The 19,719-nt window shown below is 42.7% G+C and overlaps 1 protein-coding gene across 1 annotated transcript; it reads left to right on the top strand.

Moving 5' to 3' along the window:
* Positions 1–10,113: 10,113 nt before the first annotated feature.
* On the top strand, positions 10,114–10,635 carry LOC311248436 (uncharacterized protein; the record flags this gene model as incomplete). The annotated part of the gene is made up of 1 exon (XM_084339314.1): positions 10,114–10,635. One exon carries the CDS (start codon positions 10,114–10,116, stop codon positions 10,633–10,635), a length of 522 nt encoding a protein of 173 aa, XP_084195440.1.
* Between the last annotated feature and the right edge of the window lie 9,084 nt (positions 10,636–19,719).

The following is a 19,719-nucleotide window of genomic DNA, read 5'->3' on the forward strand; positions in this document are numbered from 1 at the left end:
ATACAGAAAAAGAAAATGAAAAGGGGACGGTGATATCCCCACGGTCGTTTGTTTTATTAATTGAAATTAAAAAAGAAGATTGAATTGTCTTATTGAAGGGGGGTTGTGGTGGGGTGTTATATCACTGCGGCCCGGGGGCTGATTTTACGGAGATTCTCTGTTTTTATCTGAAGCTCTGCTTCGATGGAGACTTTGCAGATATGCTGTTCTCCACAACACAGCGCTGCAGTACATGTGGATACATCATTATTCAGAGTGGAGACCTATAGGAGGAGCACATTCTGGGGGAATCAGCACAACGCAACACGCTATGAGATCCACACTATAGGAGAAAACACTATCATCAGTTATGAGATCCACACTATAGACTAACCAGAGGAACAGACACTATCATCAGTTATAGATCCACACTATAGACTAACCAGAGGAACAGACACTATCATCAGTTATAGATCCACACTATAGACTAACCAGAGGAACAGACACTATCATCAGTTACTATGAGATCCACACTATAGACTAACCAGAGGAACACACACTGTCATCAGTTACTATGAGATCCACACTATAGACTAACCAGAGGAACAAACACTATCATCGGTTACTATGAGATCCACACTATAGACTAACCAGAGGAGAAAACACTGTCATCAGTTACTATGAGATCCACACTATAGACTAACCAGAGGAACAAACACTATCATCAGTTACTATGAGATCCACACTATAGACTAACCAGAGGAACAAACACTATCATCAGTTACTATGAGATCCACACTATAGACTAACCAGAGGAACAAACACTATCATCGGTTACTATGAGATCCACACTATAGACTAACCAGAGAAGAAATCACTATCATCAGTTATGAGATCCACACTATAGACTAACCAGAGGAACACACACTGTCATCAGTTACTATGAGATCCACACTATAGACTAACCAGAGGAACAAACACTGTCATCAGTTACTATGAGATCCACACTATAGACTAACCAGAGGAACAGACACTGTCATCAGTTACTATGAGATCCACACTATAGACTAACCAGAGGAGAAAACACTGTCATCAGTTACTATGAGATCCACACTATAGACTAACCAGAGGAGAAAACACTGTCATCAGTTACTATGAGATCCACACTATAGACTAACCAGAGGAACAAACACTATCATCAGTTACTATGAGATCCACACTATAGACCAACCAGAGGAGAAAACACTGTCATCAGTTACTATGAGATCCACACTATAGACTAACCAGAGGAGAAAACACTATCATCAGTTACTATGAGATCCACACTATAGACCAACCAGAGGAGAAAACACTGTCATCAGTTACTATGAGATCCACACTATAGACCAACCAGAGGAGAAAACACTGTCATCAGTTACTATGAGATCCACACTATAGACTAACCAGAGGAGAAAACACTATCATCAGTTATGAGATCCACACTATAGACTAACCAGAGGAACAGACACTAGCATCAGTTACTATGAGATCCACACTATAGACTAACCAGAGGAACAAACACTATCATCAGTTACTATGAGATCCACACTATAGACCAACCAGAGGAGAAAACACTGTCATCAGTTACTATGAGATCCACACTATAGACCAACCAGAGGAGAAAACACTGTCATCAGTTACTATGAGATCCACACTATAGACCAACCAGAGGAGAAAACACTATCATCAGTTATAGATCCACACTATAGACTAACCAGAGGAGAAAACACTGTCATCAGTTGCCATCATCAGAGGGAAATTAGTTGTCTGACCATAATTTTGATTAATAAGTCCAAGTCTCTTTGGGATGTATTGTTCTGACGAACAAACGCTACATTGCTGCAATCTTGATTTAAAAATAACAGTCTTAAACAAGGTTAATATGAATCTTATCATCACACAATCAGTAATCATTTAAAATGTCGCAGGCGAGGCGAGGCGAGGTAGACAACTAAAATATTAGTAGTTAAACAATTTCCAAAAACGTGGCGTGTTACGTAGTCTGGGAGTATAATTATCACTCGTTTCATATTGATATACATCAGGTGGCGCATATGGCAGGTAATTAGGTGGAATAAACACACCGTTCTTTTGATGCTGTGCATTAATTCATTTTGGATGTTTGCATATTAACGTGGTTGATCGTACTGTATATTTTGCGTGTGTAATTACAGTCCGCAGGAAATCGCTAAACATGTGTATGCATGCGCCTAGTACCCGCGTACACACACACAACACACATGTACACACAGCATCTAGTACCACATACACACACACACACAACACACATGTACACACAGTGCCTAGTACCTCACACAACACACATGTACACACAGTGCCTAGTACCACATACACACACACACAACACACATGTACACACAGTGCCTAGTACCACACACAACACACATGTACACACAGCGCCTAGTACCATATACATACACACAACACACATGTACACACAGCGTCGTACCACACACAACACACATGTACACACAGCGCCTAGTACCACATAGACACACAACACACATGTACACACAGCGTCTAGTACCACATAGACACACAACACACATGTACACAGCACCTAGTAGGGGAGAACGGGGACAGTTGTCACACTTTTTACTCTAGTGTGAATTGCTCCTCATCAAAACATCTTTCAATAGTCATTCCTACATTAAATTGAAGCTTAAGATGTTGGCTTGAAATGTGTGTCCCTCTCATTTTCCAACGTATTGTAACAAAGAGTTAATCACCTATCAAAGACACTCTGACACATTGTGACAACCAACCCCATCACAGGGATGGTTGTCACACACTATGGGGTTGGTTGTCACACCATGTGTTTTAATGGGAAAGATCTTAAAAAGAAGACAAGAAGGCAGAACAAAATTAGAAAGTTTAATTGCATTGATAAGTTGACAAATACATAACTTAATGCATCTTAACATGAACATAAACAGGAAACACATCTTTAGGCCATTCTATATAACAAAATAAGAACACAATAAATCGGCCTAACAATAATAGCCTACACAACATGTGACAACCAACCCCCAAGAAAATGTGACGGCCAACCCCAACTGCAATGTCTTGATAGCATCAAGGCTAACAGCCATCTAACAACTAGTTAGCTGGCTAACAACAATCTAAACTATAGCTATCCCTTCACACTTGTTAAGGGTAATAATTGTTTCATTAGAGACCAATTGTGTAAAAGCCTAGAAGAAAAATACTGAGGAGCGGAATATTTACAAATGGACATGAAAAACACAAAAAGTCCTTTCACCTCAAATGCAGCTGTTTCACTCCAAAGATGACAATGTTGTAGGTGAACTCTGACCCCAATTCTGGACATTTAAATACCAAAGTATGGGAGACAGGACCCTCTGGTGGTGAAATATAATGAATGTGACAACCTACCCGTGTGACAACGACCCCCGTTCTCCCCTACCACATACACACACACATGTACACACAGCGTCTAGTACCACATACACACATGTACACACACAGCGTCTAGTACCACATACACACATGTACACACAGCGTCTAGTACCACATACACACATGTACACACAGCGTCTAGTACCACATACACACATGTACACACACAGCGTCTAGTACCACATACACACACATGTACACACAGCGTCTAGTACCACATACACACATGTACACACACAGCGTCTAGTACCACATACACACATGTACACACAGCGTCTAGTACCACATACACACATGTACACACAGCGTCTAGTACCACATACACACACACATGTACACACAGCGTCTAGTACCACATACACACATGTACACACAGCGCCTAGTACCACATACACACATGTACACACAGCGTCTAGTACCACATACACACATGTACACACAGCGTCTAGTACCACATACACACATGTACACACAGCATCTAGTACCACATACACACATGTACACACAGCGTCTAGTACCACATACACACACACACACACATGTACACACACAGCGTCTAGTACCACATACACACATGTGCACACAGCGTCTAGTACCACATACACACATGTACACACAGCGTCTAGTACCACATACACACATGTACACACAGCGTCTAATACCACATACACACATGTACACACAGGTGACACGGCGTCTTGACGTAACAAAAGCAGACTGATTGACTTCATGCAATAAAAGCGCTCTCGCCCACGCTCATCCACATGCGCGCACACGCTCACACGGCATACGGTCTCGATGGCGAGAGATTGAGAGAGCGTCACGTTTCCTCCACGCCATGCATTATCCCACAGAGGAGGATGCTGGGATTAAAGCTTGATTGTAAGTGCCACCACCATATTTTCTCCGGATAATAACACAGAGTTGAGAGAATAGATTAGAGATAGACGACACAAGTTGGGGCGACGCCGCGGCTCGTTGGAATGCTTTGTCTTCGTCGTTTGCGTTAGAGGAATTATTCTCACAACGACGTGTTGTAGGCGATGAAGAGCAGCGGCCTCCTGCCCCCCCCCCCCCCCCCCCCCCCCCCCCCCCCCCAACGTCTTGCTGTGAAATTTGTTTTGAAACCTTTAAACCGTCTTAAGGTTCATAACTGTCATTCACGGCCCGATAGTTACGAAACATCAGAACAGCTTACCATCTCCTCTCACACACAAGCCCCGGCTCTGGATTCCTTTAAAAAAAAAAAAGGAAAAAAAAAAAACTGTACTAATAGCTTAGTTGAAAAATCAAATTATGCACATAAGTACACCCCGCGCGGCGGAAGCGGGCGGAAAACCCGAACTTAGCAGAATCGACGCCAGCTCGCGTTTGCAAATCCTTTGTCAATCTGTCATTAAACATGCTATCAAATAATGATAGTGTACGCTCCTCGCCTTGGCATGCATCTCCCGGTGACGCTGATTCGCCGTAATGGGGGAAATGTGTGCGGCGGGGAATCAGCCTGCTCGGGTACACACACAAAACATTCACAATGTGCCACGACGACTCGGATGCCTCGTCCTCCCGTGGCAGACGACTGTGGATTCTTCTCTGCATCATCTGGCCTGCGAAGCGGAGAGACACGCGGGGAACGCTGGGGTTTGGAAATGTTCATCATCACACAGTGGTTTGGTAATTACTAGCTCATGTGTTAATGAAGGGTCTCGGAAAACACGGCGATAAGAGCTAATGCTCCGTCTCGTTCCTGACATTTGTACTCTGCGGAATCGACAGATTGTTATGTAATATACCGCGCGTACATGGCGTTCGTACACTTATGCGCGTGTCTCACGAACGACGGCGGGGAGGAGAGCGTCGCATCTTCCTCCTCGTCGTGACAAATATAGTATATTCCGGTGTCTCCTTCCTTTGTCTTTAGTGTGCAGTGTCCTCCCTATCCCTCTCACACACACATATATATATATATAACAACGTTATTGCTTTCAAACACAGGAAGAAGATGCTCGGGGTTAGATAACGGCACGGCGGTTCTGTGCGTTACTTACAGTACCTTCTGCAATTCGGCAGACAAGGAAACGTACTTTTCTAAAGTGTCACTACTTTGAAGAGTACTGTTGCATGCCAATGAGGATAGTAAAGCCCATCTTCTCCCCTTAACCACATTCCCCGTGTTCATCAGCTGTTTGATAATTGTGTTGCTTGGAATATGCTAATTACGCCCAACAAGTGATGAATAGAATACATTTGATCAATCAAGTAGGCCTGAGCGCCCGCGCTGCTGCATATTCATCGAGCGTCATGAATACAAAAACCGGAGTCATTTATCAAATATCAATTGCACATTCGTATCTTATTAATCACACACGCCGACACTTCAGTATTGTCGAGAAGGAGAAGAAGGGGGGAAAAATAGGCGTAAGGTTGATGAGCCTCTTGCGAGGCGGGGGGGTGCAATTCAGGGACGTGGTGGTTTTGGTGATAATTCATGAGGTGTTTCAGAAACTTCTAGAATCTTAAACACGGCGTCCGTGCCCCTGGAATAACACTCCCGCGCCCCGGCCCTCTGCAGTGTGGCCTGTTTCAGAATCCTTTCTTTTTTTTAAACTTTATTTTTTAGCGTTTATCGCTTTTCTGGTCAAGCATGACCGACAGATACAGGGTGAAACGGGATATAGAGCAGGGGAAGACATTCTGGCAAATGACGGCGGGTCCGGGAATCGAACTCGGAGTCCACCAGATCCGTGACGCAGCACGGTTTTCCCCGACGCAGAAATAGCGCCGAGATAGAGCTACTGGAGCCCCCCCGTTTCAGAATCCTTTCATCCTGCGTCTCTCAAAAGTTAAAATTATAGCGACTGTTCTTAACTCATTCAGCGCCATCGCTTAATCCACGAGATGGCGCTAGTGCGCCACTGCTGTAAGTCAATGGGGGGACTGCGAGATTTGCGAGTCCTTAAAATATATCTTAAAGTATAGCTATATGGGTTTAATACACCCGTCGATTATCAGTTAGTTGGATCCAGTCAACATGTACAAAACGGATTGTTTTTTCATCGGTACATTTCCGTTTTATAGCCTTTTGAATATGAGTATAGTTTTGGTGATTCTGCCTAATTCCAGGAAGACGCGATAATAGCCCTTTAGTGGAATACACTAAACACGTTGTAATTTTCCGCCTGATTATCGTATCTTCCTGAAATCAACGCTAGATTATCATTATTATCCTTCCTCGTGCATACATGAAAAGAGCATTGGACCGCGGGGCTCCACCGCAACCTCCTCAAACTCAACGGCACGCAGCCACACACACACACACAGCCGCGATCGCGGTAGAAAGACATCAGATCAACGATCAAATGTATATATAGTGTTCTTACCTTGTATCTGATGTAATGCAAAAGAAATAATCCAATTATCTGATCGCCATTTGAAGTACTGGGCGCGGAGGTCCGTGCCACGTTCAACAGCATTGCATATTGAGGGGGGGAGGGGGGGGCAGCCTCGCAGATGTATCGTTGAAACAGGTTACCTCGCCTGAGTATTTAAACCACGCCCGCACGGCTTGGATTGTCCCAGAAAAGAAACTACACCAGTCCCAGTGAAGTGCAATACCACCTGGAAGGCGTAGGCGGCGGTATTTGCCCTTTTGCGAGCTCAGACCCATTCCCAACGATGACATCAGGCTGGATGGATGAAAATGAATGGATATCGCTAATAAAAGAAATAACGATTAAAACCCGACTATACTCGGGTCTGGCGCTCAAGCGATGGCGAGTTAACCCGACTATCATTGTGACTGGTGCTGAATGAGTTAATGATTAATTTTGCTCCATCGCCTTTGCTAAATAAATAAATAGAATGACGGTAAATGATTGAGTGGAGTAATAATCTAAAGGAGAAGTCAAGTCAAGAGTTGTATTTGTCACAGCATACAAGTATACAGTGAAATGCGGGAGGTCTTGCCCGCAACGATTGTGCATAATACAATAATACAATAATAAGAATCCAATAGGATGAGAATGCCACATTTGTGCAATAATACAAGTAATAAGAGTAAAGACATATCAGGTATGTACATGAGTTTTACAAAAGCATGGTAAGACATGCTAGGTCCTGTGATAGTGCAATACACTGTTAGCTACGGATGAGGCACTGGGTCTTATGTACACTACTATACAATGCTATACTATACAATCTACAGTTATACTATGTGTCCTTATGCTAGCTTGCTATCAGTCGCAGACTGGGACCATAATTCCTACCGGGAATTTGACTCAGGCAGGCCAGGCCAGGCCCATACGCCCATTTAACCTTTATTTAACCAGGAAGTCCCATTGAGATACAAGATCTCTTTTGCAAGGGAGACCTAGCCAAGATGACAGTAATAACATTTGCAATATCAGTATAAATGCGACCTTCTTCAGCACCATGGACAGCGACGCTGTCACAAAATGGACCATACAAGTTGTATACACTACACCAAAGTGTAGAATAACTACTTTCCAAATAATGGATTGTCCAAATGTCGGGTTATAATACGAAAGTGTCCTTTATAGAAGTTTACCGGTGCACGTTTCATTACATTTCTCTACTTCACTGGCGCTCTCTGTGATCTAGTCGATTCATTTATAGTATCACTCCCGGTAGGCCTTCTCATCGTTGTCAGAGATCGTCCGCAAACTCCACTATGGATTTAGAGCTGAACTTGGCCACACAATCATGTGTGTATAGTGAATACAGCAGGGGGCTCAGGACACAGCCCTGGGAGGACCCGATACTCAGGGTGATGGTGTTGGAGGTCTGACCCCCCACCCTGACCGCCTGGGGCCTTTCACTCAGAAAGTCCAGTATCCAGGCGCTCAGAGCGGAGCTCAGACCTAGCTCGATCAGCTTGTCCACCAGTCTGGTGGGGACTATGGTGTTGAACGCTGAGCTATAGTCAATGAACAACAGTCTCACATAGCCCCCCTTCTGGCAGTCTAGGTGAGAGAGGGTGCTGTGCAGTACCTGGGAGACCGCATCGTCAGTGGACCTGTTTGGCCTGTATGCAAATTGCATAGGGTCCATATCGCTGGGGAGGGAGGCACAAATGTAATCCTTGACCAGCCTCTCAAAACATTTCATGGCCACAGAGGTGAGTGCCACCGGTCTGTAGTCATTGAGACCTGTTGGGGAGGATTTCTTCGGTACAGCGATTATAGTAGACACCTTGAAACAGGCAGGGACCACGGATTCCGCCAGGGATAGATTAAATATGGTGGTGAACACTGGGGCTAGCTGGTTAGCACAGGACTTAAGTATACAGTACGTCCTGTTATCCCATCTGCGCCAGCTGCCTTTCTGCTGTTCACCCACATCACAAATTAATCATGCATCACTCATTCAAAGACGAAACGAAGTTCTTCCCATGCAGTATATTTGTCAGTAGATGTGTCCAGGTAATGGATGAGTCAAACAGACACATTCCTGTTCGAGTCTGTCCATTTCAGTGAGTCTGTGGTTTTAATAAATGAAATTTAATAAATGTGTATATGCTGTTATATGTATTACTGCACATATCCATTAAAGGTGCACCAGGTCGTTTTTTTTAGGGAGGGGAAATTAACCTCTGAAAAGCCCAAATGCTGTATGATATATCTTTAGTAAAACAATGTTTAAGGAGAGAAACTGGATCCTTGGAGCACTGTTTGAAACTAGAAATGATGTGTGTGGCTGTGGTGCACCCAGGGGCGTAGCTGGGGGGGGGGGGGTAGCTTAGGATGATTCCAAGGGCCCAGCACTGAGGGGGGGCCCCAATTTTTATTAAATTTTTTTTTTTTTACTAGACATCACTCAGTTGTATTATTGATGCTCTCATTGGTACTATGTTTGTTTCTGAAGTGTGTGTGTGTGTGTGTGTGTGTGTGTGTGTGTGTGTGTGTGTGTGTGTGTGTGTGTGTGTGTGTGTGTGTGTGTGTGTGTGTGTGTGTGTGTGTGTGTGTGTGTGTGTGTGTGTGTGTGTGTGTGTGTGTGTGTGTGTGTGTGAGATATATAGAGAGAGAGGGGGGGCTTTGGTAGACTATTGCATTGGTCCATTAATTGAAGATGAACGCAATGCGACATCCTTTACTAGGCTCACCCACCAACAGTGCAGGTGCTGAACTGCTGATCCGAATGTATAGGTAAAAACCATATTATGCGTTTTCATCAATAAAAAAATTGCCAAAAAAAATTCCGCTTATGCGCGCTCGCATTCACTGGGGGCCTACAAATACATTATTTCATGGGGCCCAGAATCTGGAGCTACACCCCTGGGTGCACCTACCCTCCCACCACTGTTACCATACAAAGCACCCTCTAAGTTGGTTCACTTTTTCAAAGGATTATTTTTTGGATTTGTGTCAGCCTCAGGATTCTAAACAATATTCAAGCATTCGTGACTAATTACTGTAGCGGTGATTTTCTACAACAAATGTTCTAGAATGTTCTATGATGACATCATACTGTGACATCACAAATGTTCTAGAATGTTCTATTATAACATCATACTGTAAGAATGTTGTATGATGTCATAATAGAACATTCTAGAACATTTGTGATATATATATATACGCAGGAAAGAAGAGAACTTGATTACAGACAACAACAGCGCTGCTTCGGATCTGTGTTTAAATGGCTTCATCAAGTTACCGGAAACCCTCTGGCTCAGCTAAGCAGAGGAAGGAGACAGGTCCTAATAAACCAGACCTGACGGAGGAGCAGAAACGAGAGGTCAGGGAGGTCTTCGACCTGTTCGACATAGACGGCGAGGGTACCATAAGTGTTAAGGAACTCAAGGTTCCCATGCAAGCCCTCGGCTTTGAGCTGAAGAATGAGGAAATCAAGAACATGATTGCAGATATCGACAAGGAGGGCTCCGGAACCATTAACTTCACCGACTTCCTCAGCATGATGACACCGAAGGTGAGCGAAAAGGACTGCAAGGAAGAGATCCTGAAGGCTTTCCAGTTGTTTGACGACGACGGCACGGGTAGAATCTCCTTCGAAAACCTCAAGAGTGTTGCCAGGGAGCTGGGCGAAAGCCTCACCGATGAAGAGTTACGGGAAATGATTGACGAGGCTGATCTGGACGGAGACGGAGGGATCAATGAGCAGGAGTTCCTGGGGATAATGAAGAAAACCAGTCTCTACTGAAAAACACCTCGTACTCTATAGTCTGGACTCTGTAAACTGGTAGTGTTTAGGAACTTCTATTTCTGTAGATATTGGTTTGTAAATGATTTTACCTTTTTCTTTGCACAGATCCTTTTCTACAATGCAAGACAACTTGATTTACACCGTAGTCAACAAAACGTAGTAGATTATCTTGCTTGCTATTGCAAATAAACTAGATAAAAAAAAAAAAAAAAAAAAAAACATCACCCTGTCACCAACCTAGGGGTAAAAATGGACCCTCACCTGACCTTTGAGGCGCACATAAATCAATTATACAAAAACTCTTTCTACCACCTTAGGAACATCGCCAAACTTCGCCCCTCACTCACTCTGTCAGATGCCGAAAAGTTCATCCACGCCTTTGTTTCCTCCAGGCTGGATTACTGCAACGCACTCCTATCCAAAACAGCGCTGCTAGGATCCTGATGAGAGTGCGGAAATACCACCACATCACTCCCATCCTCAAGTCCCTTCACTGGATCCCTGTCTCACTCAGGATTGAGTTCAAAGTCTCCCTGCTCACCCACAAATGCCTCTACGGAAACGCCGCCCTATACCTCAAAGAACTCATCACCCCTCACTCCTCCTCCGTCTGTGGAATGCTCTCCCTGACTACCTGAGAGCACCACAGACTGTGGATGCTTTCAAGAAAGGCCTCAAAACTCACCTTTTTAGTAGAGCCTTCTGTTGACTTTTTATCAAATTTTTTGCTCCACACATTTTATGTTCTTTTACCAATTTCTTTTATCAGTTTTATTTATTCTATGTTTCTCTATGTTATTCTATGTTTAGTCTTGCCTATTTTTATATTCTTTCTTTCCTTTATTCTCGCTAGTCTTTAAGTTCTTTTAACTGTAGCGCTTTGAGATTTGCCCCGCAACTGTAAAGCGCATTACAAATAGAATCTATTATTATTATTATTATTATTATTATTATTATTATTATTATTATTATTATTATTATTATTATTATTATTATTATTATTATTATTATTATTATTATTATTATTATTATTATTATTATTATTATTAATTAATGAAGTAAATTGTTATGAGAGTGAACAGCGTTGATTTGCTGGCAGCGTAAGTAGATAGATTAAATATGGTGGTGAACACTGGGGCTAGCTGGTTAGCACAGGACTTAAGTATATGTCCTGTTATCCCATCTGGGCCAGCTGCCTTTCTGGTGTTCACCCGCATAAATGCTCTTCTCACACTGTGTTCTTCCGTCAATGAGAGAGTGCCCCCGCCCCTCGCGGATGCCCCCCCCCCCCCCCCCCCCTCCTCCACAACGGCCGGCGCGTCAGTGACGTTGTTAGCCGGTGAGCTAGCGTCGCTACTGTCTGCACCAAACCGAGCGTAAAAGGAGTTGAGCTGGTCCGCGAGAGAGGCGTCGGCACTCCCCATTGAGAGGGCGCTGACTTTGTAGTCAGTTATCGTCCGTAGCCCTCGCCATAAGCCTCTTGTGTCATTCTGTGCCATTTGTGCCTCCATCTTGTCAGCGTATGACCTCTTAGCAAGCTTTACAACCTTTCCGCAGACTAGAGTATAGACTGTAGCCTTATACTCCTCCATGTTTCCCAAAGAGTGTCAGAAGTGTTGCTCCTTGAAGTCGAGGTTGAAGACTATTCCTGCTTCAAGTGGTTGATGTTAAGATGTAGAGTTTCCAGGCTGGAGTGGGTATATAAAGAAATAAAACAGGTTTAGCTCATGGTCATATTTTCTACAACTGCCATACGTGTTATGATACATTTATATCAGCCTAAGAAACGGAGGTTTCTTTGCGCTCGTGCCATCCAATCAGGATCCTCCTGGGGTTAATGAGGTCATCAGCTGTAAATGGTAAGTGGTGCATTTATATAATGTCTTTTATCCAAAGCTCTTTACAAATTTGTTCCTCACATTTTACCCATTCACTCGCACATTCACACACCGACGGCGGAGGCGACCGTGCAAGGTGCCGACCTGCTCATGATCTTGCTCAAGGACACTTCGACACCAGGGGCGTCCATTTGGTATGGCAAGGTATGGCACTCGCCATACCTTGGCAAATAAAAATGTAAAAAATAAAAATAAAAAATCTGTTCAGCATTCAGTAACCCATACTTTTTGTGAAGGTGTTTTTGATACTACATTCTGTTGAACACACACCTCAAAACCGTACCTAAGGAAAATTGGCTCAATTGCAAGAAAAGTAATAGACAGTTATGATATTACATTCTGCATAATTCGTATGCAAAATATTGTGGTTCCCTGCTTTAGTCTGTTGACACATTTCTATACTAAAAATGCTTGTGTAGTTCTGTGTCATACCTAAATGTCATATAACTGAATTGTATAGAAACAACTCACCAAAAGTGACTATTGCACAACTGATTTGACAAAAAAATCCACCAACCTCGCCTTTTTGTGAAAGGACGCCACTGTTCGACACGCTGCCCGGGAGGAGCACGAATCGAACCGGTAACCTCCAGATTACCAGACGACTGCTCTACCTCCCGAGCCACTGTTGCCCCCATAGTCTCCACACTGGCACCTCACAAAAACCTAATGTCGCCTGCTATCAGTCATCAACACCAACGTCAGGCCACATTACCCCACTGGCTTCCCGCTGCCAGATGAACTGCAAATGAACTTCCCACCACGGTCAGGACAGCAGCCGGAACCTGCTGGGGACTATAAACACAGTTCAAATCAATATCTGAAATAAAGAAAATAAAAACGAACCTTCGTTCCTTTGTCTTTTACTATCATGCACTTTGCTACTACGTGATCTACCTTGTCTATACTACTACTTACTATGCTAACATGTCTATATGACTATGCCTATACTACTACCTACTATGCTAATATGTCTCTACTACTACTTACTATGCTACAATGTATATTACTATGCCTATACTACTACTTACTATGCTAAAATGTCTATATTACTATGCCTATACTACTACTTACTATGTTAAAATATATTACTATGCCTATACTACTACATACTATGCTAATATGTCTATACTAATGCACTCAAGACTGTAGCACTCAAGTTCAACACTGTTTGACGAACAATGTTACTTACCCTTAGCTGCAAGAGGAATAATAATAATAATAATAATAATAATAATAATAATAATAATAATAATAATAATAATAATAATAATAATAATAATAATAATAATAATAATAATAATAATAATAATAATAATAATAATAATAATAATAATAATAATAATAATAATAATAATAATAATACATTTTATTTGTAGTGCACTTTTCGTTCAAGCAGATCCCAAAGTGCTCCAGATAAACAGAAAAGTAAAAACAACACAAAAAAAGATTATTAACAAGTTAGCAATCAAAGGCCTTTTAACCTGTTAAGCCGTAAGGTCCCCCAATTGGGGGACCCTGCTTTTCTTTATCATAAATCGATCAATAGAGACCATATTAGTTCACCAATTATCATATCATGGGGTATCATTGGAAAGCCACACTCATTGGCTACAATCCTGTCCAAAGATTTTCGAGATCGCCAAATGATTGACAGAGCTAGAGCCCCGGGAGTCGGGGGTGGTAATGTGTACTTTTGCGTACTTTGGCGCACGCCTCACATATCGGCATGTAACTCGAGAACCGCTAAACGGATTTTGTCACCTGAAAGTGCAATCGACAGGCAACAAATAGGGCTTTCATTCTATCTATATATTGTATTAAAAGAAATGCACAACCGAGCCGCTAGAGGTCGGAAAAGTGGCATCGCGAATCGTCCTCATGAGGGCCCACATGTGGGCAACCAGGTTAATACCAAGAACATGCAAATTGGCCTTGTAGAAGTGGAGCAATCTTCCATTTACTTAGGCATGTACCTTTAGGCGAGATTTCTGAAAATAGGGCTACAGCTTAACAGGCTTTTAAAGAGTTGTACCCTTCCTGCTGACTTGTTGTACACAACTTGTAAGTTGTGTTTTGCGTCAGCTAAATGTAAATGTGATAAGCAAAGACAAAATACTTGAAAAAAATCCCATAAAAATACACAAACACAACCCAAAGGCCCCAAAAAAAACTGACCTCCTTCCACAGCGACCGCCAGGCGCGCGGCGGCAGGGTTCAGGACGAGCGAAGCGGGGAAGGAGGTTTCCATCGCCATCCTATACCGCATGAAGGGACTGAACTAGGGCTGACCCCTATTAGTCGATTAGTCGACTAATCGGTCGAAAGGAGCCGTAGTCGACTAGCCAACCTCTTAGTCGAATATATATAAAAAAAAATATATATAATATTTTTTATTTAAAATTTTTTTATCATTCTTTCCAAAAGAAAAGAGGCCTAGAAGCGTGGCTAACGTTAATGGCACGCATACCAGAGGCTAACTGCCTACGAAAACAGGCACAGAGGCACTGAAAGAGGATTTCACCCGTCTAATGAACACACTAGACTAGATAAATATCAAGATGTATCCATCAGTGGACCAATTGCATGCTTTTGCAGAGGACAAGAAGCCTTCAGTCGACTCCTTCAGACATTAAGCACCCCCCACAGCCCAAATGGAATGATAAAAAAAAAGTTATAAATTAATAAAAAAAAAAAAAAATTACAAATATTATATATATTTTTTTTTTATTCGACCAATAGTCGAACGACTAACGGCAAATTTTGGCAAATCATAGTCAACCATCCAAATCCTTTAGTCGGGGACGGCCCTAGACTGAACACTTGATTGCCAGCAGTTCATCAGTGCATCCTTCAAACACGTCACCCGGGACCCAGAGCCTCGAGGCAGCGTGCTGCTGGCTCAAATTGAAGCTGACATCTCCCAAATATGAAAGCAACAAATCACACATTTTTATTGGGCTTAATCCTCGGCCAACCCCCCGCCGCCCCCCTTCTCCTGCAGACGTCAGCACAATCACCGACGTTGCTCTAATTCTTGCCGACTGGCTGCTTGTGCCTCCCTCCTTGGACCCGCGCAGACCCAACGCAACAACATGGCCGCGCGCCAGAGACCGCGGTGGCGGCGGGGTGTGGGTGACACCTAACGCTCATTAGGAGGCTTTAATGCGATGGTTAGATTGTGTTCAGCTCATGTAACAGAGAGGATTGGGCCTGGAGTAAATCCACGGGGCGAGTTGTAAATAGAGATTACATCGGGGGGGGGGGGGGGGGGGGGGGGGGGGGGGGAGCGTGCCCGCGTGACGGATAAGAGCGAGTGGAATAACTGACGGGCAGATTTGAGTCGTTATGGTGTTAAGTTAGTCTGCTGTGTTTGTATACCTTCTGTTTATTATCTTTGTTAAAGCTGCTGGAAGTGGTGTTTTTCTGTTGTATAAAATAATAGCTCTACATTCCACCAGACATCACTGATTGATTGATTGATTGAAAACTTTATTAACAGATTTCAGAATGGGTACAATACAGTACGGCTCAATACATACAATTGTTAAGGGGATGCAGACCAGAGAAAGACTTTCGTCTTGTTTACATCAGGGTCCCCCATTTTCAATTCATCGTAACATATATGACATACATGACATACAGATAGACAGTACTGCTACATCTATACATTTATGACATACCAGATTTGCAATTACAGTACTGTTTGTGATACAAAAAGAGTCAAAAAAAAAAAAAATAGTATATACATTTGACGTAGAAACTGTACATTGGATTGGGTAGGTGGGGGTGGGGGGGACTGTACATTGGAGGTGGTTGGGTGGGTGGGGGGGGGGGGGTTGGGTAGGAGTGGGGGGGGGGGGTTGGGTAGGAGTGGGGGGGGGGGGGGTTGGGTAGGAGGGGTGGGTGGGGGACACTGTACAACTGTACAAACAAAACTGTACATTGGATTGATTATTGACAAGACCATACTTGGTAATTTACTGTACATTGGAGGGGGTTGTGTTCGGACATTTACAGGGGCCAGTTTCGAGTTGCAGTCTCCCTTAGGTGTTTTTTGAGAGTGTTTTTGAAAGTGGGTAGTGGTTCACATTCCTTTACCTGATATAGAGTGTCTGGTCAGTAACATGGCTCTCCCAATCCCTCCACTCTGCAGTAAACAGGAAATACATTTCCCACTCTATCCAATCAGGAGAGAGAACTCCACAATGCAAAAATAAGAATTAAACAATTTTTTTAAGCAAATAATGTTTTTATTATGTGCTTGAAACAAGTATATTAATCTTGCCAGTGCAGTAAGCAAATTTGGCTTGGCAAGATTTCTTGAAATAAGTTTAAAAAAAAAAAAAAAAAAAAACACTATCCTGATTGGATAAAGTGGGAAGGGATACCAGGAAATGTATTTTGTAGACTTGTAGAGGGACTGGGAGACCCATGTTACTGACCAGACACTCTAGTCTATATCAGTGATGGCTGTCAGAATGTAAAGCTATTTAACACTTATTTTAACAAAGAAACAACACTTACATCTTTAACCTATACACCATTCATGAGAGAGTAACTCGAGAACACTTAGACACACGACATGTGTGAACAACACAAATCACGGATGGAATCTGGTCTTTTCAATTCTGATTTGGGCCACTTTCATAATGTGGTCCTAAATCAGATACCGGTCTGATTTGATTTAATCAGCTGGCCTCCACTGCATTCAACTTATAAATGAAACCATAAACTGTGACTTCAACGTCTCCATGTTTACGTCGTCCATCATCGTTACTGTTCATTTGCGCATGCGGGTCAGTTCAGGAAGCGTGACCTGTTCACACTGGAATCTGATATTGGCCACATTTAAAAAAAAAAAATAACGTGAACAGCCGGGGGGAAAAAGCAATAAATCTGAATTGAGCACTAACACCTGCAGTGTGAACGTATAGCCATTGAAACCAGAGGGAAAGCCACGCGACCTAAATGAGAACCGGTGTTAAGATTAGAGATTAGATCAGAGACCATTTATTGTCAAGTGCAGAGTACAACGAAATGAAGCTGGCGTGGAACCAGAGAGCAGAGGAGCAGTGGAGGTGAAGGGAGGGTGTCTGGTGGAGGATCTGAAATGTTTTAACACTAATTAATTAGTGACCAGTTCTTCGAAAGACCAAACAAGATCGCTTTCGACGCGGTTCGGAAGACACGTTCAGGTGTTGTTTGAGAGAAGGAGAGAAGAAGAAGACACGTTCAGGTGTTGTTTTAGAGAAGAAGAGAAGAAGAAGACACGTTCAGGTGTTGTTTTAGAGAAGAAGAGAAGAAGAAGACACGTTCAGGTGTTGTTTTAGAGAAGAAGAGAAGAAGAACACACGTTCAGGTGTTGTTTTAGAGAAGAAGAGAAGAAGAAGACACGTTCAGGTGTTGTTTTAGAGAAGAAGAGAAGAAGAAGACACGTTCAGGTGTTGTTTTAGAGAAGAAGAGAAGAAGAAGACACGTTCAGGTGTTGTTTTAGAGAAGAAGAGAAGAAGAAGATACGTTCAGGTGTTGTTTTAGAGAAGAAGAGAAGAAGAAGACACGTTCAGGTGTTGTTTTAGAGAAGAAGAGAAGAAGAAGACACGTTCAGGTGTTGTTTTAGAGAAGAAGAGAAGAAGAAGACATGTTCAGGTGTTGTTTTAGAGAAGAAGAGAAGAAGAAGACACGTTCAGGTGTTGTTTTAGAGAAGAAGAGAAGAAGAAGACACGTTCAGGTGTTGTTTTAGAGAAGAAGAGAAGAAGAAGACACGTTCAGGTGTTGTTTTAAAGAAGAAGAGAAGAAGAAGACACGTTCAGTGTTGTTTTAGAGAAGAAGAGAAGAAGACACGTTCAGGTGTTGTTTTAGAGAAGAAGAGAAGAAGAAGATACGTTCAGGTGTTGTTTTAGAGAAGAAGAGAAGAAGAAGACACGTTCAGGTGTTGTTTTAGAGAAGAAGAGAAGAAGAAGACACGTTCAGGTGTTGTTTTAGAGAAGAAGAGAAGAAGTAGACACGTTCAGGTGTTGTTTTAGAGAAGAAGAGAAGAAGAAGACACGTTCAGGTGTTGTTTTAGAGAAGAAGAGAAGAAGAAGACACGTTCAGGTGTTGTTTTAGAGAAGAAGAGAAGAAGAAGACACGTTCAGGTGTTGTTTTAGAGAAGAAGAGAAGAAGAGACACGTTCAGGTGTTGTTTTAGAGAAGAAGAGAAGAAGAAGACACGTTCAGGTGTTGTTTTAGAGAAGAAGAAGAAGAAGAAGACACGTGCAGGTGTTGTTTTAGAGAAGAAGAGAAGAAGAAGACACGTTCAGGTGTTGTTTAGAGAAGAAGAAGAAGAAGAAGACACGTTCAGGTGTTGTTTTAGAGAAGGAGGACGTGAGGGGTGATGAGTTTTTTGAGGTATTCACAGACCGACGGCAGAGGTGACCATGCAAGGTGCCAACCTTGGGGTTAAGTGTCTTGCTCATGGACACTTCGACACGCTGTCCGGGAGGAGCCGGAAGCGAACCGGGATCCTTCAGATTACCAGACGACTGCTCTACCTCCTGAGCCGCTGTCACCTCACATACTATAAAGGAAGTCACTTCTATCTAATATCCAAACATCCGGAAAATCCGTTTTGAAAATCAATAGTTTGAAATCTCACTGACGAGATGGTTGGATTTGTCTCCGAACATAATCTGTCTCAAGTGTTGGATTTGTCTCCGAACATAATCTGTCTCAAGTGTTGGATTTGTCTCCGAACATAATCTGTCTCAAGTGTTGGATTTGTCTCTGAACATAATCTGTCTCAAGTGTGGATTTGTCTCTGAACATAATCTGTCTCAAGTAGGCATTTGTGACTTAGGTCGTTGTCCATAATCCAGATAAAGTGTCTGTTGGTATCAACGTAAAAACGCATGTGTGGGTTTGAATCTAGTAGATCTACTCTTCCCTGTCCTCCCCAAACCAAATTGCATTGGTTAAAGGTGTTGTAAGTGGTAGATTTCTGTTCAAATAAGTGTTAAATAGCTCTACATTCCAACAGCCATCACTGATATAGAGTGTCTGGTCAGTAACATGGGTCTCCCAGTCCCTCCTGCTCTGCAGTAAACACAAAATACATTTACTGGTATCCCTTCCCAATTTATCCAATCAGGAGAGAGAACCCTAGATATCTTTACTTATTTCATGAAATCTTGCCAAGCCAAATT

Source organism: Notolepis coatsorum (genome assembly GCF_963971535.1).
Source record: "Notolepis coatsorum genome assembly, contig: SCAFFOLD_277, whole genome shotgun sequence".
In the NCBI taxonomy this organism is placed as follows: domain Eukaryota; kingdom Metazoa; phylum Chordata; class Actinopteri; order Aulopiformes; family Paralepididae; genus Notolepis; species Notolepis coatsorum.